General features: G+C 45.9%; 1 protein-coding gene across 3 annotated transcripts in view; it reads left to right on the top strand.

Annotated features, from left to right (window-relative positions):
- The window catches only part of ANKRD29 (ankyrin repeat domain 29), an 88,082-nt gene extending 67,296 nt beyond the window's left edge, over window positions 1-20,786 (top strand). For all 3 annotated transcript variants that reach the window (XM_040354077.1, XM_040354076.1, XM_040354075.1), the window contains 2 exons: window positions 19,926-20,024; window positions 20,564-20,786. In XM_040354077.1, the coding sequence (XP_040210011.1) occupies window positions 19,926-20,024; window positions 20,564-20,650 (186 nt within the window). In that variant the 3' untranslated portion in view covers window positions 20,651-20,786. The remainder of the gene's footprint in view (window positions 1-19,925; window positions 20,025-20,563) is intronic.
- Window positions 20,787-26,491: the final 5,705 nt, after the last annotated feature.

Below are 26,491 nucleotides of genomic sequence, written 5' to 3'. Positions count from 1 at the left end.
GGGTCTCATTCTACCCGGACTTTTCCGCAGAAGTGCAGCGCAGGAGAGCCAAATTTGCCGATGTAAAGAAGCGCCTACAAAAGATTCAAGTAACATACGCCATGCTGTACCCGGCCAAACTGAGAGTCACAGTCAGAGGCCAAGCCACCTTCTTCGAATCCGCCGCGGATGCTGCGGATTGGCTGGACCGCAACGAACAAGATTTGCGCAGGAGACGGGATGTAGACGAGGGGGACTGAAGCACCGGACCGCACATGGTGGACTAGGTATGACACCTGTTGTGGGAAATGCCTGTTTTTAGTATCTCCAATTGCGGGACATTGCTATTTTTCTTCCCCTCTTTGTTTTTGTCAGCGCGAGCTCAGAGCTTTTGAAAAATGACCCTTCCAATGTTGGAATCTGAGCGGCAGCGGGGGAGGCTCCCCCTTTATGTCGCACACGTTAGAGAACGACCCCATAGTCAGGGGTGGACTGATAGGTGCCCGGTTGGCACAGAGTTCCGGAGACTGTGTTTTTTCATCTCTGTTTTTGTGTTGTTTTTTGCTCACCTCACTACACGTTACGCTGCTTCCCCTCTTCCCCCATTATATTCTTTATTAGTGTTGAGCAGAATATGCCATATTCGATTTCGCGATATATCTCGAATATATATTCGAATATTCGAGATATATTCGCTAAATTCGAATATTCGTGATATTTTATCGAAATTAATTGAATGCGATTTTTCGCTATTGCGAATGCGAAAATAATTGCGATTTTTTTAATAACTGCGGTAGGAGCGCTCTGATTGGCTTAGAATATTCGTGATATTTTATCGAAATATCGCAACATGCGAATGCGATATTTATTGCGGAATTTCGAGATATGCTGGAGGAGCGCTCTGATTGGCTTAGAATATTCGTGATATTTTATCGAAATATCGCAACATGCGAATGCGATATTTATTGCGGAATTTCGAGATATGCTGGAGGAGCGCTCTGATTGGCTCAGAATATTCGTGATATTTTATCGAAATATCGCAACATGCGAATGCGATATTTATTGCGGAATTTCGAGATATGCTGGAGGAGCGCTCTGATTGGCTCAGAATATTCGTGATATTTTATCGAAATATCGCAACATGCGAATGCGATATTTATTGCGCAATTTCGAGATATGCTGGAGGAGCGCTCTGATTGGCTCAGAATATTCCTGATATTTTATCGAAATATCGCAACATGCGAATGCGAAATTGATTGCAGATATTTCGAAAACTGCTGTAGCAGCACTCTGAAATCGAATATGTATGATATTTTAACCAAAATACATATTGCGATTGCGATTTTTCGATCGCGCATGCGCAATTGCGCGAACAACACGCGACCATTTCCTGGAGCCTTGCCAGTTTCCAACTTATGATCGCAGCGCAATCACACAGCAACATGGTTGGAAGCAATTTCACTAAGTCTGAGGAAAAGTTGCTGATTTGTGTAAGTATTTTGACCACTGTTATTTCATCATCTTCAACTGCATTTAAGTCTAGTTTAAAAGTTAGTATATATGATCAGATATTAGTATTTCACAAAAAATGTGTCTCCTGCTTTTACAAAACTACAAGTCCCAGCATGCCTGGACAGCTGCAGACACCCTGGTTGGCAAATGTGTATTTAGGCACTTTTCCTTGTTATTTAGCATAATGAATTTAACATTTTATTGGACATAGGACGTATGCGAACGTCCTGACTTCAGTGTCCTCAAGGCCCAAGGACGTTCGAATACATATTGCCCTTTAGATGTTGCAGAACTACAACTTCCAGCATGCCTGGGAATGCTGGCACTTCTAGTATTGTAAGTTCTGCAGGCCCCCATTTTTCAGGCCTTTATGCACGGGTCTCTAAACTGTGGCACCCTAGATGCAGCAAAAGTAAAATTCTTAGCATGCACTGACAGACCGTGGCTGATGGGAGTAGTAGTTTTGCAACAGCTGGAGTTGGACTGGTCTTGAAACCCAGAGTTAGGTAACAAACCCGTAGTGTTTTGCAACCATTCTGCCTCCAGCTGGTTATTTTCTGTTGAAAAGCCTGTGGCGTGCAAAACACAACCCAAAAACTCCACCCGGTGCAAGGAAAAATTTGCACACACCTAAAGAGTGACATCACAAAAAACTGCGACGGTTGCATACGTCAGTGGTCCTCCGAAAAGGTCCCGTCTCTGACCCCCCGGGGCGTTAGGCTCCTGACAGGGAAAAGAGTTACTGTGGTCCATACAGCCGAAGCCATATGGACCCATCTCGGTCCAAGCAGCGCAATCAACACGCGAACAACACGCGACCATTTCCTGGACCCTTGCCAGTTTCCAACTTTATGATCGCAACGCAATCGCAGAGCAAGATGGTTGGAAGTAATTTCACTGTATCTGAGGAAAAGTTGCTGATTTGTGTAAGTATTTTGACCACTGTTATTTCATTATCTTCAACTGCATTTTAGTCTAGTTTAAAAGTTAGTATATATTCATAATTATGCAAATGATAATGGCTGCTATATTTATGTAAAAAAGGTGGCGACGGAAATGGCAGTATATAAAATCTGTCATGTTACCCCTGTCATTGATTAATAAGGCGAGAATGCTTCCAATTGTTGAATAGCATACATTTATGTCATATATCCATAAGGCTGTCAACAAAAGTATTACAATATACTTTGTTCTTCATCTTGCAGAAGTTCCTGGAAACAGGATACGATGAGCTGCGGAGGCAGCAAGAAAAACAGGGAGTTATAAGCTCCCTGATTGAGGAACTAGGCGAAGAACACACTCGCATGGCGATCCTCAAAAAGTGGTCCGACCTGAAGAGGCGCCAGATGAACCGGGTCAGGCGTATCCGGAATAAATATCATCCTGGTAAGTTATTGGTCACAGTTATGTTTTTTTTTCCCTAAAGTGTATTTTGTGCGTGTACTCGAGAGAGGAGCCGGACTGCAGGAGTTGGGAGTAGGCAGGCCTCCCCCAGAGGTAATCTGCCACCTTTCTCCATGCCCCGGGTGGCAATGGCGGGTGTGAGGGGGTCCTCCCACACAGACCGTCCTACCTGCTCCGCTTCGAAGCCCCACGGGGCAGAGGGACTCCCTATAAGGGAGTGAGAGGATTTGCCCGCTCAACCAGCCCCGTTAGTCCTTCGCCTCTCTTTTTAGAGACCGCATGGTCAGAGTGCGTGCATGTTAACCCAATTGCGAGTGCGTGTGTAAGTGTGGTGGTTTTTGTGGGAGGGAGGTGGGCATACTAAGCGCAGGCTTACCTCGCATAGCACACCCACCGGGGGCCGAGCTGAGACCACCAAACTCAATTCACATGTAGCCGAGAGCGGGATCCGAACCCCTAGCTGCAGAGGTGAATGGCTTGTCAGCGCAGTGGCAATCGCGTTGAGCCAGCCCGGGTCCCTTGGGGACAGTTATGGAAGGTCATATGTAATTAATGTAAGGTCAGATGTTGTTAACCAAGACGCCATGTTGTTGTAACATATATCACCACCAGCCAAGGTATTCATAGTACTGTTGGAAAAAAACATGGGACAGCAGACAGGAACACAGAAGTTATGTGGGAACATACTTTTCCCATTGCTTTGCATGGGACTTTAAACAAAAAGCCCGACCCTCACCAATGGGGTTAGTTAAGGGATAAATTAACGATCCTATACTTTAAGTGGACGTATAGATAACATGTGACCAAGTGTTATCGAAATATCTACAGCTGTTATGAAATAACATGTATTTCCCATAGAGTTGAATGGGACTTTAAAGAAAAACCCTGACCAAGGCAAATGGGGGTGGGTATGGGTTAAACCACCAATCCTATATTTGTGGCTGACATATAAGTAACCTGTGTGCCAAGTTTCATGTAAATATCTTTAGCCGTTTGGACGTGATGGTGGAACATACATACATACATGCACACACACGTTGAGTTTTATATATATAGATTCCCACTAAATTCCTGTGTTAGGCGTGGGGTTGTTATAGTAATCCTGTGTACTCCATCAAGTACTTTTTTTTAACATGAGATCGTCTGAACAAAACAAAGGAGACAAAAACAGCTCATTTTACCATGGTGGCAGCCCAGCTCACGCTCAGTCCCCTGTAGTGCCCACAAGACCCTTTAATATAACATTGTCCCATTGGTTAACTGTCTATATAAATTAATTTGTATTCATATACAATACAGTAGAGTACACAGAATTTGCATACGTCATTAGAAAACATTTTTATAATATATGAACATTGTGTTATTATAGGAGCTCCGCTACCAACTGTGCGCCCCAAGCGCACAAGGCGACAGGCCGCAGAGGAGGAGCAGGAGGAGGATGTGGAAGAGGAGGAGAGGGATGAGGAGGAGCAGCCAGGGCCATCCACATCACCACCCCCAGTTCCTGTGGAGGAGCAAGAGGAGGAGCTGCACCCCCCCCCTGAAACTTCTGGTGGAGTAGTGGGTGACGAGGAAGAGGAGCAGGATGAGACGGTTAATTATACCGTCAATCAGGAGGGTAAATATGTGCACATATATTAATAAAATTTCAACAATAAAATGTAGCTCTAAAAATGGACAGCATTTAAAGCAGGGCTGTGGAGTCGGTAGATAAATTTTTCGACTCCGACTCCTCAGTTTTATGTACTTCAGACTCCGACTCCCCGACTCCCCGACTCCGACTCCTCTGTATTAATATGCGAATGTATTTTATAGATTCCTTGAGGGAAAGAAACGCAAACTACCACAGGACTACTGGCTGGGAAGCCAACAGTCTACTGTATTGCACAGTTTAAGCAAAAGACAAACACAATGAAAACAATCAAGTGACTGGATAGTAGCAGCAGGCTTAAACATCAGGAACATGATCTTTAACAGTTCAAAAATACAGACCACATTATTTGGCTGTTTTAGAACCAAAACAAAGCTTATCTATAATGAACCCAAAAAAAAAAATATGAAAAACCTAGAAATGGTTTATATTAATCTTGAAATGTAGTTCTAGGCTTAGCAAATGCAAATAAATGCAATGTAGAGTTCTAAGGAAGAGAATTGCCTCTGCCAGATCCTCTTTCATAGAGTCTCTTAAGTCAGACTTTATTATTTTTATGGCTGAAAATAATCTTTCGTAACGGTCTTTGAAATCCAAATGTTTTTTTCTTATATCCTAACAGTTCTAAAAAAGCTAGAGGTGAAGCAAGCTGCCATGAAAAACCTCACGAAGAGAGTAATGGCAAATGAGCAGCAGATACTGTTTTTGATGCGCCAAAATCAACAACTGGTGCAACAACTGGCGAAAAACATGGATGAGGTGACAGAGCTTCAGAAGTTAATGTCCTAATTTTTTTTTTTTAATAAAAAATGTTATATTTTGCAAAGGTTTCATTTCTTATTGAAATTGTTAGTTTTTTAAACACATCTAACTTCACATCTAACTTCACATCTAACACATCAACATCAACATCAACACATCTAGCTTAATAATAACCGAAAACATTTTATACTATTACTAGCTGAATACCCGGCGTTGCCCGGTCTTCCTATCTTAACCTTTTGGGGAGGAAAATCATAGTAATATAAATATACCCATCTTTTATATAAGGGTGTTGGTAAGGGTTAATTTAACTGTTATATATTTTTATTTGGCATATAAGTAATATGTATAGCGGGTATTATTGAAATATCTCCAGGCGTACAGAAGTTATGTGGGAACATACATTTTCCATTGATTTGCATGGGACTTTAAAGGAAAACCCCGACCCTCACAAATGGGGGTAGTTAAGGGATAAATTAACTATCAGTGGTATCAGTGAACAGCAGTGGTAATAGGAGTATATATAGAGTGGGAATTAACTTTTTACATAGGTGTCTTGACAGAGCAGCAGCAGCAGCAGTAGTAGTAGTAGTAGTAGATACAGAGTCATATCACTTGGGCAGGAGGTGCCATGATGAACAGCAGTGGTAATAGGAGTATATAGAGTGGGAAATTACTTTTGACATAGTTGTCTTGACTGAGCAGCAGCAGCAGCAGCAGCAGCAGTAGTAGTATTAGCAGTAGTAGTTGATACAGAGTCATATCACTTGGGCAGGAGTTGCCATGATGAACAGCAGTAGGAATAAGAGTATATAGAGTGTGAAACAACTGCTGACATAGGTGTATTGACTGGGCGGCAGCAGCAACAGCAGAAGCAGCAGTAGTAGTATTAACAGTAGTAGTTGATACAGAGTCATATCACATGGGCAGGAGTTGCCATGATGTACAGCAGTCTTAATAAGAGTATATAGAGTGTGAAATAACTGCTGACATAGGTGTATTGACTGGGCGGCAGCAGCAGCAGAAGCATCAGTAGTAGTATTAACAGTAGTAGTTGATACAGAGTCATATCACATGGGCAGGAGTTGCCATGATGTACAGCAGTCTTAATAAGAGTATATAGAGTGTGAAATAACTGCTGACATAGGTGTATTGACTGGGCGGCAGCAGCAGCAGAAGCATCAGTAGTAGTATTAACAGTAGTAGTTGATACAGAGTCATATCACATGGGCAGGAGTTGCCATGATGTACAGCAGTCTTAATAAGAGTATATAGAGTGTGAAATAACTGCTGACATAGGTGTATTGACTGGGCGGCAGCAGCAGCAGAAGCAGCAGTAGTAGTATTAACAGTAGTAGTTGATACAGAGTCATATCACATGGGCAGGAGTTGCCATGATGTACAGCAGTCTTAATAAGAGTATATAGAGTGTGAAATAACTGCTGACATAGGTGTATTGACTGGGCGGCAGCAGCAGCAGCAGAAGCAGCAGTAGTATTATTAACAGTAGTAGTTGATACAGAGTCATATCACATGGGCAGGAGTTGCCATGATGTACAGCAGTCTTAATAAGAGTATATAGAGTGTGAAATAACTGCTGACATAGGTGTATTGACTGGGCGGCAGCAGCAGCAGAAGCATCAGTAGTAGTATTAACAGTAGTAGTTGATACAGAGTCATATCACATGGGCAGGAGTTGCCATGATGTACAGCAGTCTTAATAAGAGTATATAGAGTGTGAAATAACTGCTGACATAGGTGTATTGACTGGGCGGCAGCAGCAGCAGCAGAAGCAGCAGTAGTATTATTAACAGTAGTAGTTGATACAGAGTCATATCACATGGGCAGGAGTTGCCATGATGTACAGCAGTCTTAATAAGAGTATATAGAGTGTGAAATAACTGCTGACATAGGTGTATTGACTGGGCGGCAGCAGCAGCAGAAGCAGCAGTAGTAGTATTAACAGTAGTAGTTGATACAGAGTCATATCACATGGGCAGGAGTTGCCATGATGTACAGCAGTCTTAATAAGAGTATATAGAGTGTGAAATAACTGCTGACATAGGTGTATTGACTGGACGGCAGCAGCAGCAGAAGCATCAGTAGTAGTATTAACAGTAGTAGTTGATACAGAGTCATATCACATGGGCAGGAGTTGCCATGATGTACAGCAGTCTTAATAAGAGTATATAGGGTGTGAAATAACTGCTGACATAATTGTCTTGACTGATCCAAAGGAGTCATGGGAGAAAATCATGTGGTCAGATGAGACTATAATATAATTTTTTGATCATAATTTCACTAACCGTGTTCGGAGGAAGAATAATGATGAGTACCATGCCAAGAACGCCATCCCTAATGTGAAGCATGGGGGTGGTAGCATCATGCTTTGGTGGTGTTTTTCTGCACATGGGACAGGGTGACTGCACTGTATTAAGGAGAGGATGACCGGGGCCATGTATTGCAAGATTTTGGGCAACAACCTCCTTCCCTGAGTTAGAGCTTTGAAGATGGGTCGAGGCTGGGTCTTCCAACATGAGAATGACCCAAAGCACACAGCCAGGATAACCAAGGATTGGCTCTGTAAGGAGCATATCAAGGTTCTGGCGTGGCCTAGCCAGTCTCCAGACCTAAACCCAATAGAGAATCTTTGGAGGGAGCTCAAACTCCGTGTTTCTCAGCGATAGCCCAGAAACATGACTGATGTAGAGAAGATCTGTGTGGAGGAGTGGGCCAAAATCCCTCCTCCAGTGTGTGCAAAGTTGGTGTAAAACTACAAGAAATGTTTGACCGCTGTAATTGCAAAGAAAGCCTACTGTACCAAATATTAACATTGATTTTCTCTGATGTTGAAATAGTTATATTCAGCACTGTAAATACATCTGGTCCGGGGCTTCATCAGGGAATGCATGGCAAGGGACCCTTCAGCGCCCTGAACCGACGACGGGTGCCAGAAAGTCACCGCCGATCCAGGACTCATTCATCTTTATGAATGTGAGTCTGTCCACGGAGTCTGTGGACAGACGGGTCCTCTTGTCCGTGACCACCCCACCTGCCGCGCTGAATGTCCGCTCAGATAGTACGCTGGAGGGGGGGCAAGACAATAACTCCAGCGCATACTGAGCGAGCTCGCGGCAGGTGTCCAATCTGGCAACCCAGTACTCCATGGGGTCGTCGGTGCTCATACTGTCAGAAGCACCGACGGACGCCATGTAGTCTGCCACCATGTGGGCCAGCCGCTGGTGGTGACTGCTGCTGCTGCTGCTGGTGGTGGTACTGGGTCGCTCGGTTTGGAAGAACATCCTCATCTCTTCCATTAGGTCCCCTGCTCGGCTGCAGCTCCAGCGCATACTGAGCGAGCTCGCGGCAGGTGTCCAATCTGGCAACCCAGTACTCCATGGGGTCGTCGGTGCTCATACTGTCAGAAGCACCGACGGACGCCATGTAGTCTGCCACCATGTGGGCCAGCCGCTGGTGGTGACTGCTGCTGCTGCTGCTGGTGGTGGTACTGGGTCGCTCGGTTTGGAAGAACATCCTCATCTCTTCCATTAGGTCCCCTGCTCGGCTGCAGCTGGGTGCAGCCACCTGCTGGGTGAGATGAGGGGGGACAACTGGAGGCCGGGGAGTTGCCTGCTCCAACCGTCTGACAATGGCTGCCTGCAGTTCCTCCATCCGGTGCTGCCTCCGGCTGGCTGGGATGAACTGCTCCAGTTTCCCCTTGCACCTGGGATCCAAAAGGGTGGCCATCCAGAAATCATCCCTCGTCTTGATGGTCTTAACCCGGGGGTCCCTCCTGAGGCATCTCAGCATGTGGGCAGCCATGGGGAAGAGCACAGCCCGCTGTGACTCCTCAATGCTGGCCAGGTGAATGAGGTGCGACTCTTCTTCCCTGAGGCGCTGCTGGTCAAACTCAGACCTGCCCAACCCCCGGACTATCGGTGCCCCCAACACCGGCTCTCCCTCCTGACCAGGCCCTGACTCCGGGACGACACCAGCAACCACCTCCTCCTCCTCTTCATCATCATCCTCCTCCTCCTCCTCCTCCTCCTGGTCCTGGCCCTGGTCTCGGTGGAGCATTGCTGACTCCTCCTGCTCCACCAAGGCACTCTCCCCAGCCTCGAGCAGGCGATCTAGTGTCCTCTCCAGCATGAACAGTATTGGCAGCACGCTATTGAGGCCAATTTGCTCACTGCTGACCATCTTGGTCGCCTGCTCGAAGGAGGACAACACTTGGCAGACCTGGTTTATCTGCCCCCACTCCGCACAGGCGATGAAAGGGAGTTGTGGTGAAGCCCTCTCAGTGCCTAGTTCCATCAGGTACTCCCTCACCGCCCTTTGCTGCTCCCACAACCTCTTCAGCATGTGGAGGGTGGAGTTCCACCGCGTCACACTGTCCACAATCAGCCTGTGAAGGGGCAGATTGTACTTCCGCTGCAATTTGGACAGGGACACGGTAGCGGTTGGGGAGCGCCTGAAGTGGCTGGCAATCCTACGCGCCTTTGCCACAATGTCACTCAACCCTGGATAAGTGCGCAGGAACTTCTGCACCACCAGGTTGAGGACATGTGCCAGACAGGGCACGTGCGTCAGACTGCCAGCATGGAGGGCGGCGAGTAGGTTGCTGCCGTTATCGCAGACAACCATACCTGGCTGGAGCCTTCGGGGTGTCAGCCACTTCTGGACCTGAGCTTGAAGTGCTTTCAGCACTTCTTCTGCAGTGTGTCTCCGGTCCCCTAAACTAACAAGCTGGAGCACGGCCTGACAGCGCACGTGCCCCACACTTGAGTAGCTACGGGGGCGCTTGCTGGGAGGCTCAGCAGCTGCGGAGACAGTGGCTTGAGGGAGACCAGCAGTTCTCCCCTGGACACCCCGGGGCGGCACCACAAGATCGGTTGCCGACGATCCCTCACCGACGCCTCGGAGGGAAACCCAATGGGCCGTGAAGCTGATGTAGCGTCCCTGCCCATGCCTGCTGGTCCAGCCATCCATTGTCAGATGAACCCTGTCGCTGACAGCGTGATCCAGTGACAGGGTTACATTCTGCACAATGTGCTGGTGTAGGGCAGGGACACCAGTCCTGGCAAAGAAATGGCGGCTGGGGACACGCCATTGGGGTTGGGCCTGCTCCAACATCTGCCTGAAGGGGTTGCTGTCAACTATGTTGAAGGGCAGCAGATGTTGGGCAATAACCCTTGCCAGGAGCCCATTGAGGGAACGCACACGTCGGTCTCCAGGGGGGAAGGGAGTGGTGCGGTCAAAGGCGTCTGAAATCGACGCCTGGCGCCGGACGGCAGTGCGGGACACAGACGTGGAGGGTGCTGTGGAAGTAGAGGTCTGGCTGCCGGTACCAGTACCTCTACTAGAGGGAGCGGGGGGGCATGACCTGCTGGAAACAGATGAAGATGTGGCAGGGGCTGCTGTACCCTGCTCACTTGTGGTGGTGGCGCTGCTACCACCACCACGCTTCATCTCGTCATACAACGCCCAGTGGTTTATCCTCAGGTGCTGGTTCAGGGCTGTGGTACCCACCCGAGCCAAACACTTCCCTCTCTTCACCCTCACTTTACAAATCCGGCAGATGGCCACGGTAGGGTTGTCTGCCACCAGGGTAAAGAAATTCCAGACAGGTGACTTCAGCACCGCCCTCCTGTCAGATGGGGTGACGCTTACTTGCACCTGCTGGGATTCGGTGCGCACAGGTGGAGCTGCCTGCTGCTGCTGCTGCTGCTGCTGCTCCTCCTCCTGACACCTCCTGCTGCCATCACCAGTGGAGACCCTGACGATGGTCTCCCTGGTGGTGACCTGGCGCACCGTTTCACCAGGGTGCCTACCTTCCCCGTCGTCACTGACGTAGTGAGCCGACGCGTCAGATGGCAACCATGATGGGTCACCCTCTTCGCCCCCAGAGATGTCAGACCAAGGGCTGAGATGTGTTGGTCTGAGGGAACCACGTGACATGGAGCCTCTAGCCTGGCTCCGCTGTCCCCTCACCCACGCCTGGGTCTGACTAGGTGCTGCTGTTTCCTGCACCAAAACAGCAGCACCAGTTTGAAGGGATGTCTCTGGGATACTGCCAGCAGGTATCCCATCCTCCTCATCCATCCCTTCAAAAAGGTCCTGACCATCAGGACAGAGCTGGAGGTCTGCCTGATGCATGGCCTCCCCCAAGAGATCCCTATCACTGTCGCTGTCGAACAGTAAGATGCTGGACTCTTGGGGGCTGGGGGGGGGTAGTACAGGCAACGGTGTAATGGTGGTACTACTGTGAGTCGGGACCGACGACTCAGTGGCACTGCTGTGCCCCATGTAGTCCACCACTACTTGAGCCTGAGATGGCAATATCGGGCGGCTGCCCGATGGGAAGAACTCCCGGATCAGGCGTACTCCCCTTGCACCCGATCCTCTACCACTAGTAGGGGCACGAGAGGTACCCCGTGCTGGCAGCGATCCAGCACTGGGAGTAACTCCCCTACCCCTGCTGCCACGGCCACGGATGCCGCTCATTATTGCTGATATGTGTGTGGGGGGGTTAAACTTTATTGGGGGGGAAAATGTGAACAAAATGTGTTTTTGTGTTTTTTTTACAAGACAGGCACGCAGACAAAGACGTACACAGACAGCTACTAAACTATAAGAAAAGTAGTACACCAGACAAGGACTACAAAATTAAAGAAAAAAAAAAAAAGCACTAAACAAACACTAACTTTTTTTTTTTTTTTTTTTTTTAAACACAAAACACAGACACTAAACACACACTAAGCTAAGCTAGATGAAATAAATGTACACTAACAGTGTGTACACTTACTACACAAAATTTAACTAAACTGAACACAAAACTTAGCTTTTATAAAAGCTCTTTAGGGAAAACTAAACAAAATTTGAACTGAGATGCCTATCAAATATCACTGAACAGCGAACCTGCAAGATCTAACAGTAACACAAGATGAACAAAACTTAGCTTTTAGAAAAGCTCTTTTATAAAGCTCAGCAAAATGTGTTCTGAAATCTCTTGCAAATATAACTGAACAGGGAGGATTGCAGGATCAAACAGTAACACAAATGAAAAAAACAGCACAAAACAGCACAAAACGTAGCTTTGAAAAAAGCTCTTGGGTCTATTGCTTTGAAAAAAGCAGTTGATATACTGGAAAAGATCCACTGGAATCACTAAATAGCAATGCTGGTGATGATCTAAATCAATCAAGAACAAAGACACAGGAAACCAGGAACACAGAAACAGCCTCCACACTCTATAGCCAGCTTCTGAATCTGCAATGAAATGGTGCTGGGAGTGAGCTTATATAATGTCCATGCAGGCAGGTTCCTATTGGTTGCTAACCTGTGACGAGTGTGGAAGGAGAACTCTGATTGGCTCTGATGCAAAAGGGCGGAGCAAATAATCGCGCAATATTCCTATTGCCGAATATTCGCATTGCGAATATTCGGCAATATAAAATGATCGCTTCAGCTACTCGGCCCAATGGCTCTAATCATACCAGCAATGCTTTCAGACGTCTATGGAGATCACTAGGATGTGATCTGTTTTAAAAATGAAACTGTAAAAATCGCTCTGATGCGGAAGATAGGGGCGAAGAAAATAATCGCGCGATATTGCGTTTGCCGAATAATCGCATTGCGATCTTTCTGGAAAATTCAATGAACGCTTCAGCTACTCGGCCCAGGGTCTCTAATGATACCAGCAATGCTTTTAGACGTCGATGGAGATATCTAGGATGTGATCTGATTCAAAAAAAAAATTGTAAAAAATCGAATATTCGGAATTGCGAATATTCACCGCGAATTTCGAAATATAGCGCGATTTCTCGAATATGCTATATTCGAGTCGAATATTCGCAATGCGAATATTCGTGAGCAACACTATTCTTTATACCTCCACCCACTTCGCACATGGACTGCTGCACACAGGCATGCATTATTTGTTCTGGACTCCTGTGCTCGAGGTGGACTTGTGCCACTGTCGCCGCACGGCGTTGCCATTAATCCCCACCGGTCATGGCTACCACACCTATAGTTTCATGGAATGTCCGTGGTGTCCATGACCCCTTGAAACGCACTATGATTGGCTCATGCTTGAAGAAGTTCCATCCCGCAGTAGTGGGTCTCCAGGAGACTCACCTTATGAAGGACACTATAAGGTGCCTGGGACTTTCCTGGGTGGGCAAGGCATACCACTCCACTCACACCTCCTACTCTCGGGGGGTGAGTGTTTTGGTTCACAAATCCTTGGCCTACCAGGAAGTAGACTCGGTAATAGACTCCCAAGGGAGATATGTTTTTTTGTATTGCAAACTCTTTACTGTGACAATGATACTTGCTTTTGTATATATTCCCCCCCCTTTTCTAGAGAGGTTATACAATGTCTCCTGTCATACTTAGCGGATAAGCCTGATATACCTGTTATGATTATGGGGGACTTTAACGGGTGCTTGGACCCCAGGTTAGATAGGCATCCGCCAGCCATACCACCGCTGGGGGGCAGAGGCACCATTTTGAGCGGCCTGCTAGCGGAGGTGGGTTGGATTGATGTTTGGAGAGCCAGACACCCGACGACCAAACAATTCTCCTGCTTTTCTAAGACCCACGGGTCGCTTTCACGCATTGATCTGTGTGTGGGGTCCACCCAGATTCTACACATGGTTTCCAAGTCGGAATACCTCCCCCGAGGGGTATCGGACCACTCACCCCTGGCAGTACACCTTATTACCCGCCCGGCCTCCTCCTTGCCCAGGGCCCCCTGGAAAATGAACGCATTTTGGTTAAAACTGTTCACCTCTCATGAGCGAATAGGGCTGCAGATAGGAAAATACTTCGCGGAAAATGGCCAAGGGGGTGGTGCAGTCGAGGGGTGGGATGCATTTAAGGCTTGCCTTAGGGGCACGTTTATCGCTGAAATCACTGCCGTTAAACGCAACTCCGCAGCACTTCTAGAACAGGTCGGGGACCAGGTGCAGAGACTGGAACTACAATATGTGACAGACCCCTCGGACTCCGCGAGGGACGCTTGGATATCGGGCCAGGACTCCCTGGACCGGTTGAGAGCGTCCACCGCGGAAAAGAAACGTTTCTTCACCAAGCAGGCTTATTACGAGGAGGGGGAAAAGACTGGCAGACTTTTGTCCAGGATTGCCAGGTCCCAACAGGCGTCCCCGGCCATTGGAGCGATTCGTAATTCTCAGGGGCGGCTAGTGAATGATCCTGAGCAGATAGTTGCCGCGTTGGCGACCTTCTACATGGATCTGTATAAACCTTGTGACGACTACCCTGACAGTGAGCTACAGACATACATAGAAGAAGTGACCCTCCCGGTGTTGTCCCGACAGGCCCGCGCTGCAATGGACGCTCCCCTTACCCTTGACGAATTAACGAAGGCGGCTGCCTCCTTCCCTACCTGTAAGGCTCCGGGAGACGATGGGATCCCTATGGAGGTCTACACCCAATACGGGGGGAGATTCTCCCCAAATTACTAGAGGTCTTTAACGCTGCTTTTGAACAGGGGAAGCTCCCTCCCTCTATGACAAGGGCCAACATTATCCTTTTGCTGAAACCAGGCAAAGACCCCCTCGACCCAGGCTCGTATAGGCCCATTTCCCTGCTGCAGAGCGACGTTAAAATCTTAGCCAAAGTACTAGCCATGAGGGTTAATACGGTCATTCTATCCATAATCCACCCTGACCAGGCGGGTTTTATGCCTCGCAGTTCCACCGCGACCAACCTTCGCCGCTTGTACCTAAACATGCAGACCCCATCGGACTCCGTCGGCCAAAGGGCACTGTTGTCACTTGATGCCAATAAGGCTTTCGACAGTGTCGGCTGGCGGTATCTGTGGGCGGTATTGGCCAAGTTTGGCTTCGGCCCTAATTTCCTGAGGTGGGTGAGACTATTGTATGACGCGCCCCAGGCGGCCATACGGTTGTCGGACCGGATGTCTCCTGCCTTCGCTCTGGGCAGGGGGACCAGGCAGGGTTGCCCCCTGTCCCCCCTGCTCTTCGCCTTGGCGATCGAGCCCTTGGCGGCTCTGGTGCGGGACTGCCCTGCAGTAAAGGGCTTCCGATACGGAGACATGCATGAGAAACTCATGTTGTACGCCGACGGCATGCTCCTGTTTCTGGAAGATGCAGATGACTCCCTGAGCCAGGTGATGTCCCTTGTGGTGAGGTTTGGACATTTTTCTGGCCTCACCATGAATTGGACTAAATCCGCGTTGATGTTTTTGGACGGACCTCCTCTGTCCGAGGGTAGCCCCTCAACCCCTGTCCCGGTAGTGTCCTCTTTTAAATACCTGGGGGTGCATGTTTCCCCCAAAGTGACTGACTATAGCCGTTTGAATGTCTTTCCCCTATTGACCAGGTTTAGAGACAAGATCCACATATGGAATAGGCTGCAAATGTCCCTCGCGGGCAAGACCAATCTCATTAAGATGATCCTGATGCCGCAGTTGCTGTACCTGCTCCACAATTCCCCGATAGTCATCACCCTTAAAACTTTTAGAGTGGTAAACTCGCTCTTTAGACAACTGTTATGGCACACTAGAGCCCCCAGGATAAAGCTGGAGCAATTGCAACGACCCAAGGAGGGAGGGGGGCTGGCACTTCCCAACCCATGGATTTACTACCTAGCTGCGCAGCTACAGCACCTGATTGGTGCCATGTCCCCGGCCCCGGCGGGTTCCTCGGCCAGGCTTCTGCTGTTTGGCACTGGGGCCCGGTCGATACCGGAGGGACTTGAGGCTCAGCACTTTCAGAAACCCAATAGGAAAATGCCCACATATGTACTTACCCAGAAGGTGTGGAATAAGGCGAGGCAGCTCCAGGGGGTCACGGGGTTCACTGAATTCAGCCCGATATGGGATAACAATACTTACATTGAATTAGCCAAACTAGATCAGGGTCCCCGGTGACGCCTTCGGGGTATAAGCCTCCTCAAACAGATTTTTTGCAGGGGCACACTGCTCCCATTTGACACTTTAAGGTCCAGGTTTGCGCTCCCACAAAACATGCTTTTTTACTATGTTCAGCTGCAACATGCAATTAGGGCCCAGGGGGGTGCGGTGGAGTGGGCTCAGTCCCCCACTCCGGTCTTCCGCATCCTACGGGACGCCTCGGAGACCAAAGGCATTATCTCGCAGTGCTACAATATGCTGCTTGACTCTTTTTTAGAGGTACACCCTATGAAGGTGGCAGATCAGTGGGAGGCGGACGTTGGGCCATTGACAGGAGACATGTGGGAGGAGGCAATGCAGGTGGTCAACAGTTGTTCCCTAAACGTCGCACAGAGAATATCGCAATTATATATCCTACTACGGGTTCACTATACCCCTGTGAAACTCTTTAAAATGGGCAGGGTCCCTGACCCCATGTGCAACAGGTGCAGGATAGGGATGGGTGATTTGATTCACCTGCTCTGGCGTTGCCCCAAACTCCACAGGTTCTGGAGGGAGGTCATGGACACGCTCAACTCTGTCTTCCAGACTTCCGTTCCCTTAGAACCAGTCTATTGCCTGCTCGGAGTGCTGGAGGGGGCGGTAACGGAGGAGATGACTAGAACAGCATTTAATAGAGCTTTATTCCAGGCCAGGAAGGTCATTCTCCTGAAATGGAAACTGGAGGCACCCCCCACGTTTAAACTATGGGTGACACATATGGGCAGGATGCTTGTAATGGAAAAATACATTTATCAGCACAGGGGTAGGGCGGGCAAGTTTGACAGAATATGGGATGCATGGCTTGCCACACCTGGTCTGAGCCCTGTGGAGCTCGTTCAGACGAGATTGTTAGGAGGTAACTAAATCTGCTAGATCTGGGAGAGTGGGACGGGAGGACGCACTATAGGGTAGGATGTATACATGCCTGGTCCCTGACGAAGAGCTGTATGTGTAGAGTATTGTTTATACCTTGTATGAGATGTCATATTGTTGATTTCTTGTTTGTTCTGTGAGCAATAAAAACTTTTCTGATATAAAAAAAAAAAAAATCATGCCTGGGCTAAGCATTCTTAGAGGATGAAGTGATTGGCCAGATTGGATTCTTCTATCCAATGGTATTTTTTTCCAGGCAGGAACAAATGTTGTTATAGTGCTGCCTGTTCCCTGCTCCATAGAAAAAGCAGGATTGTTCAGTGACTGGCTCTGGCTCATGCATGCATGGTGGGCTACTGTCTGAGGTCTGTAGGCATCTTTACTCTAGTTTCTCTAAATAAATAAGTATTTTTGTAATGACACCATACCTAGAACAGAACATCGCTACATCCCTCCTATACAGACCACAATCAGAGAATTTGCCACAATACAAGCTCAATGTGCTTATTTGTATAAGGCCCCTATTGCTTAGGGGCCTTATACAAGAGTCCATCTACCACTAAACTGACTGTGAGATCATAATAAGATACCAATCTGGGTAGTTGGCAATTCAGCCTTAAAGAACCCAACATCTTGTAACCGTCATGTCCAAAGATTGGCCTAACAGCTGAACTATAATTTAAGCCGGGTTCACACTGCTCTGACACGGAAGTTGCACTACTTCCGATCCGACTTTTCCCTGCGACTTTATGTCCGACTTTCATCCGACTTCAATGAACGGGATCCAACTTTGAGATGATTGCGACTTGTCCTTTGAACAATCAAAACATACCTATGAGTCTGGTATGGATCTTGAAGGGGAACCCCACGCCAAAATTTAAAAAAACTGTGTGGGGTCCCCTCCTCAAGACCATACCAGACCCTTCAGTCTGGTACGTATATTGAGGGGAACCCCACGAAAAAAAAAGGCGTGGGGTCCCCCCCAAAATCCATACAAGACCCTTACATGAGCATGCAGCCTGGCAAGTCAGGAAAGGGGAGGAGGAGTGAGCGCCTACCCCTCCTGGTATGATCCAGGAGGGGTAGGCGCTCACTTCCTGTAACATGGGGGAGTGGGTAATTTGGGACAGCTGGCTCTGCGATCCCCACCCCAAAGCACCTTCTTGGGCCAGATTCACGTAGAGCGGGCGCAGCGTAACGTAACCGGTTTACGTTACACCGCCGCAAGTTTTCCGATTTAGTGCCTGATCCACAAAGCACTTACCTGGAAATTTGCGGAGGTGTATCGTAAACAGGTCCGGCGCAAGGCGGCCCAATTCTAATGGGGCGGGTACCATTTAAATTAGGCGCACTCCCGCGCAGGATGTACTGCGCATGCTCCCGTCGCAAATTTTCCGACGTGCTTTGCGCGAAATTACGTTTTGTGAATCGCGACGTGAAAAAAAGACTTACGCTGGGAAAAATAAAAAATGTAAAAAAAATTCCAAAGCGACGCGGGAAAGACAGGCATACTTTAACATGGTGGAGTACTTTTACACCATGTTAAAGGTGCCCTATCTTTGCGACGGAAATCTAACACTTGCGACGACGTAACGACGGGAAAAATCTTCGTGGATCGCCGTAACTCCTAATTTGCATACCCGACGCTGGTTTACGACGCAAACTCCCCCCAGCGGCGGCCGCGGTACTGCATCCTAAGATCCGACAGTGTAAAACAATTACACCTGTCGGATCTTCTGGCTATCTATGCGTAACTGATTCTATGAATCAGTTGCATAGATAGAAACAGAGATACGACGGCGTATCAGGAGATACGCCGTCGTATCTCTTTTGTGAATCTGGCCCCTTGTCCCCATATTGGTGGGGACAAGGGCCTCTTCCCGAAAACCCTGGGCGGTGGTTGTGGCGGTCTGCGGGTAGGGGGCTTATCAGAATCTGGAAGCCCCATTTAACAAGCCCCCAGATACTGCCCCTACCCATGTGAATAAGTATGAGGTACATTGTACCGCTACCCATTCACAAAAAAAAGAAGTGTGGTGTTACAGAAAACAAGAGATGGTTTTTGACAAGTCCTTTATTAAAAATTAAGAATGTCCCACGTCGTAGCTCCAATGTGTCTTCTTTCTCTGGTTTTCTCCCTCCTGTGATGTCTTTTTCCTCCGGTCTTCTCACTCTGCTGATGATTGCTAAAAAGAAGTTGTCAAAATGCAATGGATGGGCATAATAAATCCAAGGACTGACAAACTTGTATATTTTTATCATGGGCGTCTAACAAAATGGTGTCAGTTTGTCGTTGACCATAACATCATTAATGCAATTATTAATGCATGCAATTATTAATGCATCATTTACTGCCTCAAAACTAAGAATTGGGGGTTTCCGGGACCTCGCTGTGGTCCGTTTGGTCACAGTAAAAAAGATGCCATTTGTGAGTGACAGTGAGTGACCAGATTGAGTAGAGAGGGGATATTTAGCACCAACCCAAAATAAATTTTACAGCAGTACTGACTGTAAAATGACCATAAACATAGAAAGACATGGACAGCACTTGGTTGCAAGGGTTGGCTCCACCAAATACTTAGACTATGTATCACCAAATTGGGTTCTAACCTAACCTAACCTTGCCAACAATTAGCCTGGTTTTAGGCACTACTGCCATCTGTATGACAAAGTTCCTATCTAGTAAATTGATCATCTCAATCAGTTGATCTTTTTACATGTTCTTAGTAAATTTCTTTATGTGCATTGTGGCATACACACACATCTTTGATAATAAATAAACTCTACTTTCTCTTTAATTAGAATGGATCCACCGCTCTTCATGCTGCAGTGCTCGGTGGAAGCATCAAGTCTGTAGCCCTTCTCCTGGAAGCAGGCGCCAATCCTTCAATGCGAAATAAGGTGAGCTAACACTTTATGCAAAAAATTAGGGAGCCTCTCACATTATAACATAAATATGACATGGTCTACTTAATGTAGATTCAACACAGTGCATAGGAAACACACACATATCTAGAGAAATTATCTTTAAAAGTAATATTTAAAGTATAACAAAAGGCACATATATTTTTATTTTTTTAGATTTGGATAGAGTGGGAGGTTAGAATTACTGTCATGTATTTATTGCTGTCTGTGTTCTCATTAGTAAGATTAACTAACTAACTGTACTGATCACCAATGTCACCGAAAATGAAAGTGAGGGTAAATCCAACATTTTGAGCTACTACCAGAACAGGAATAAAGGCAAAAACTTCCAATAACGACACTTGTTTCCATGACAACTGCCAAAGAAGGGATTTCCGTCACATTGGAAAGATATCCTCTCACTTCCTGTTGAGTCTACAGAACAGAAAGTGAAGCGAAATCTCCCTAATGAGACACAGATGGCAAATCTGATGCTGTATCGAAAATAAAGTTATAACCCCTATTTTTAATTTCAGGCCAATGAATTACCAGCAGACCTCACACAAAATGAACGTATATTACGTCTCTTGAAGACATCAGAAACAAAGTGCATTCGACCTTGATTTTCCACTTATTTATATTTATTTTACCTTAGAAGTATGTTTTGCCCTGTTATATTGCTGCAAGTCTGATACCCAGCTGGCTCTGTGAAGTGTGCTAATGTGTATTATTTGATTAAAAAGATTGTACTTTACTGGATTTAAGATTAGGAAGTCACATGCTTTACCCCAAGTCTTACCAGCTGAGTCTTCTGACACCCAGTATTGAGCCATACCAGCATTATTGTGTCTCTAGAGTTGGCTAAATAGGGTAAAGTTTTTTGTTGGCTGGTTGCTAAAACCTTGTAACAGGTACACCCATTTTGGATGTTTCCCTTTAAATCCAGTAATATGACTCTCATATTAAATTGTTTTTTAGAAAAAAATTACTGAGCTAACCAGTTATTGTGTTAGACCAGCTAAAAAGCAAATCTGTACTAGCATTGGGGACTTTACAATAAGATTTTAAGCTTTATACGCATACGCATTTTTATTTTTTTTCAAAGTTACATGGCAGATCTTAATCCCGGGACCCTGTATTAGGCATGACATTAGGTCTAGTTAAATGGCTGCAAGGCAGGGATACACTAAGACCTGTGATAATAGTTTTAAATTCAGCAGAGGTAAGGAACGCTTCTGATTAGACTTGATCCTGGAGAGTCTAATGCCACATACACACGATCGGTTCGTCTGATGAAAACGGTCCGATGGACCGTTTTCATCTGACGAACCGATCATGTGTGGGCCCCATCGTTTTTTTTCCCATCGGTGAAAAAAACTTAGAACCTGTTTTAAAATTATCTGATGGTTAAAAAACCAATAGAAAAAAAACGATCGTCTGTGGGGAAATCCATCGGTTAAAAATCAACGCATGCTCAGAATCAAGTCGACGCATGCTCGGAAGCATTGAACTTCATTTTTCTCAGCACGTCGTTGTGTTTTACTTCACCGCGTTCTGACACGATCGTTTTTTTAACTGATGGTGTGTAGGCAAGACTGATGAAAGTCAGCTTTATCGGATATCTGATGAAAAAATCCATCAGACCGTTTTCATCGGATGAACCGATCGTGTGTACAGGGCATTAGATGCCCGTCATCTACACTTGCCCCTATGCAAATCTTAACTTCCTATAAAGGATATTGGTACTTCGGACTACCCAACCTCCCTTTACTTGCTATTGCTCACTAAATGGGATAGAAAACATTGCGAATGGAAAAGGGAGCTTAGCAGGATAAATTGCCAACTTCTGAGGAGAAGTATTTTCTTTTAGAAAAAAAAACACTATGAATAGTTGCATATGTAGGTGAATACTAAAAAGTTTACATTCAAAAGAATGTATCAAATACTTAAATAGAATATAATGAAAAAAAAGTGCTATTGTGTGTTTATTTGTCAGAATAGGAGTAATTACAAGATTAATTTAAATTGGAAGCTACTACAATCAGGGACAAATTATTTCTAAATATGCTAATAGCAGATATAAATCAGGGAAAAATCTTGTGTACAGATAACTGATAGAAAGACTCAACTCTTTAGGAGAAGTTAGGTTTGTTTTTCTTTAGTATCTTACATTTAAGAAAAAACATTTACTATCTATTTAAGAAAAGCAGGGTAATTAACTTTACATCTTTGCTCATTTTAGTTTACGTTACATCAGAGCACTAGCATTATATATATGTAATATAAATGGCCTGTTTATCTGCAGTAAATTGCATGTCTTTTACTACATGTATATTCTACGACATGTGGTCAATGCTGATCTATTTTTTTTTTTTAAAGCGGAGGTTCACCCTAAAAACATGTATTTACCATTACATTCAGCATAATGCCAACATATACACTATGCCGTTTTTTTTTCTTTGCTGTACATACAGTCTTATTTTTATTTTCCACCAGGCTTCAGGGTTCTCACTCCCGCGGGAGAAGCGTTCCTATGCAGAGATATAAGGAAAAAGGATCTCGCGCCAAATAAAATATAATTTGAATGTGACTAAGTGAATGAATTAAATTAATCAAAAAAGCTGCTCCCCAAAATTTCCAGCAAGCTGGAGATGTATACAAAATAGCAAGGCAGGGGGCGCTATACTAACTGAATACATAACATAAATAATAAACAGTTATAATAAATAGATGCCAACAATGCAAAAGCGGCTAGTCACTAACTATTGAGTGAGTGGTTGCCTATAAATGTGTCACAACGGAACATGCATGAGCCAAAATATATATGAGTCCGTTACAATATAACAGTGAAAAAAGTCCAAAAAGGGCATAGTAGTGCTCAGATATTCTTCTATATCTGTTGAGCGAATAAAGAAATGGTTTCCACCTTCACCACTTAAGGTACACCACAATTGTGCTAATAAGGATGGCACCTTACCAGATGTCGTTGACCTTATTCGCTAGAAAAAAGGTCAATTTAGGCTTTGTTGTCACTAAAGGATAAACTATGGCAATTAATCCCTTTATTCCTTGGCTGCAGCTTGGCTTAAGGCGTCATTAAGCGTGGCAAAAAAGAGAGAAAGAAGAGGCCGCCATAGCATGATATTGTTTATTTAAAAAACTTAAAATAACACAGTGCCGAGTGGCTCCTTACTTGGAAATTGCCCACGTCCCGGCACTGAGGCTGTACGGCTTTAGGTCGAATAGAAAAGATGGGTCCTCGCTGGGGAAGCTGGCGTGCATTCCACCTCTGGCGTCAGAGAACCAGCAGACCGGAAGTTGATGCTGTGCGTGCCCAGGTACCGCCTCGACGTACGTTTCGTCTATGTCGTCATCAGAAAGCGTCAGGCATCAGGAAGCGTCACTCAATAGGTGGTGACTAGCCGCTTTTGCATTGTTGGCATCTATTTATTATAACTGTTTATTATTTATGTTATGTATTCACAGTTAGTATAGCGCCCCCTGCCTTGCTATTTAGTTCCTATGCAGAGGCTAGATGATTGACGCCTTGTGAAAAACTTCCCCCCGGCGCATAAGGAGCATCACCAGTTTTCCGAAAGTAGCTGAACTGCTAGTCGGCTCTATACGGCGCCTGCGCCTGCCGTGTAGAGCTGACTGTGCAGGCGCCGTATAGAGCTACTTTCGGAAAACTGATGACGCGCCTTATGCGCCGGGAGGAAGTTTTTCACAAGGCGTCAATCATCTAGCCTCTGCAAAAAAACGGCATAGTGTAAATGTTGGAATTATGCTGAATGAAATGTTAAATACATGTTTTTAGGGTGAACCTCCGCTTTAAATAGGACATGTAATACATTTCTGCTTGAACCTGTGTCAGGCAGCCACTGAATGGTAAATGCACAAAATGACAAAGAAATTTACCTAACTGTGCCTCAGAGTATTGAATGTTTTTAAACGCACAGCTGCTGTCTAATTGATATGTAATCAATTTTCAGTGTAATAGTATGTCAACAAACAGAGCTTTTGCCTCTTAGGGCAGTGGCCATCAATCCTGTCCTCAAGGCCCACTAACAGGCCAGGATTGCAAGATAACTGAAATACATCACAGGTGATTTCATTTGCTGCTCAGTGATTGCAGTATTCTAGTCTGCATCTCCCCAAGGTAATACAGTACATAAAATATGGCCTATTAGTGGGCCCTGAGGACAGGGTTGATGACCAATGTCATTTATTCCCCTGCTGGAGCAAATTGGATCATTCCTTACTGTTTATTTATTTTTTGCCTTTCTCTGGATCAACGGTGGGTATAGAATTGAATATTTAGGATTGTGTGTGTATATGTATATATGCAAACAGTAATATTCAGTCTGGGTGGAGTGGATGGCCTGTAATGTCGCTGTAGGCATTCAATTCTGCAAAGGCGCTTAACTTTGAACAAAGTGCACTGTTGAGTTTGCTGCAGTGTGCTATAGATGTCCAGAGCTGTGGTGACTAGGTGTAGTCTTGTCTCTGTATGTCTATCCAGGAGGGTGAGGCCAGGTTGGGGTTTGTCCTTTTAATCTTGCATTGTTGAAGACTTCTGCTGAAATAAGCTGGACCTAGTGCCCTTTAATCTGGTCCCAGTGTGCTGTCTCACTGATCCTCACTGCATTTTAGCAAAGTGGGCTGGGACACTTTAAATGGTGTATCAAGCCCCGTACACACGATCGGACCTTTGTCCGACCAAACTCACATCGGAATTCCATCAAAACTCTGACGTAATTCCTCGGAAAAAAAGTCAGATGGGGCATACACATGGTCGGAATTTCCGATGGAAAAAGTCAGTCTGACTTTTTCCATCGGAAATTCCGATCGTGTGTACAGGGCTTCACAGAACAGGAGCGCCAGCTGACTTATTGGGCCAGACTTTCACAGCTCTGCCTCACAGATGCCACAACTGAGCTAACCACACTATTGGACTTTTTCATTACTATCATCTCTGCGAGGCAGGTTTCTGAGTTAGTGGCCTTCTCCCATAAGTAGCCTTTCTTGGTGTAACACATGGACATGGTTGTGTGGAGGCCTAGGGCCTCATTTTTTCTCAATTTCTTTCAAAGATGGTCTCCTCCTTCCACCTCAAACCAGGACATTGTTTTTCCCTCCTTATGTCCTGCTCTAAAATATCCCAAGGCAATTTCTCTCCATTGTCTGGATGTAGTATGAGGGTCATCTCTTTGGCTACAGCCTCCTTTAGGGAATGTGATTCCCGCTTTATCCTTCTTGAAGGTCTCTGCTTCTCATTCCACCACTGCCAGGTCGATTAGATAAGTCAACATTTGAGCCTATAGTCTGAAGGGTACGGTTCCGTCCTTTTCCTGTTAAGGTGTACTCTACTAGATCTGTTAGTGCTTTGTGGGCTTTCCTGCATCAGGCATCTGTCTCTCAGATTGTGAGACTGCCTCCTGATCTTCTGTTCCCACATTTGTTTGTTTTTTACTAGTTGGAAGTTCTGGTTACCCCTGTTGTAGCGTAGGTCTGTTGCCCCTCTATCACCCCCCCCCCCCCCCCACACATAGACTGCTTTAGGATATCCCAAAGTTAACTAAGCACAATGCATAGAACCCTACCCTCTGTTTGTTGTGGCATCCCTATTACTTTCTACAATACTGAGGCTAGCTTGGCGTGGGGTTGTAGTGGGAATGTCCCACTCTCTACAGCTTTTTTTTTTACAAAACCCATGGTGAAGTTTTGCACTGTTCTCCAAGAAAGTCAAAATCCTATTTTGCAATACTTCTGTATAACATAGTTTAACATAATTGGCAAATAATAAGCAATTTTGTTAGTTTTTAGCTCTGAAATTATATATTGATAAAGAATATATGGCAAACACCCATCCACATGTCTATAAGGAAATAGTTGAGGGGCACAGAACCATTGATGTGTGATATAACTGGCACAGAAGAGCAGAGATCCAGCCTCCAATATAAAGAAAGATCCACACTATAACCAGCAAAAAGCATATGAACACACCTTTTTTCCCTAAAATATGTGGTATGTATAGGGATTCTATTGTCCACAACAAGTGTGCTCACCTGATTGGTTGGCAATGCATTACTGTATAGAAAGTATGGCTGCAGTATGTGAGCTGTAAATAAAGTGAAGATTCACAGTACCAGTGGAACATGCTTGTATCTTAGCTGCTGACCCAGTCTCAGAGAGAAGTGTATTGAAGACTGACCAAAAACAGCTTCATCCAATGTATCTCAGATGCTTATTGTTGGCAAGAATAGAGTTAAGCCTAGTACACTGGGCTAAATGAAAACAACCCTGACAGCTCAGGAGAACCAGTTGTACTAACTATTCGATGTTAGTACATCGATCTCCCCTGCTGTGCTATTGTGTTTTGACAGGACCCCCCCGCCAGAACACCCCTGTTGGCTGAGAGCACTGATCGGGAGCCAATCGGCAGACTTTTTCTGGCCATGCCC

This window comes from Rana temporaria, chromosome 5 (assembly GCF_905171775.1).
Source record: "Rana temporaria chromosome 5, aRanTem1.1, whole genome shotgun sequence".
Lineage (NCBI taxonomy): Eukaryota > Metazoa > Chordata > Amphibia > Anura > Ranidae > Rana > Rana temporaria.
The sequence above is the reverse complement of the archived record's forward strand: the minus strand, read 5'-3'. Positions and strand labels throughout refer to the sequence as shown.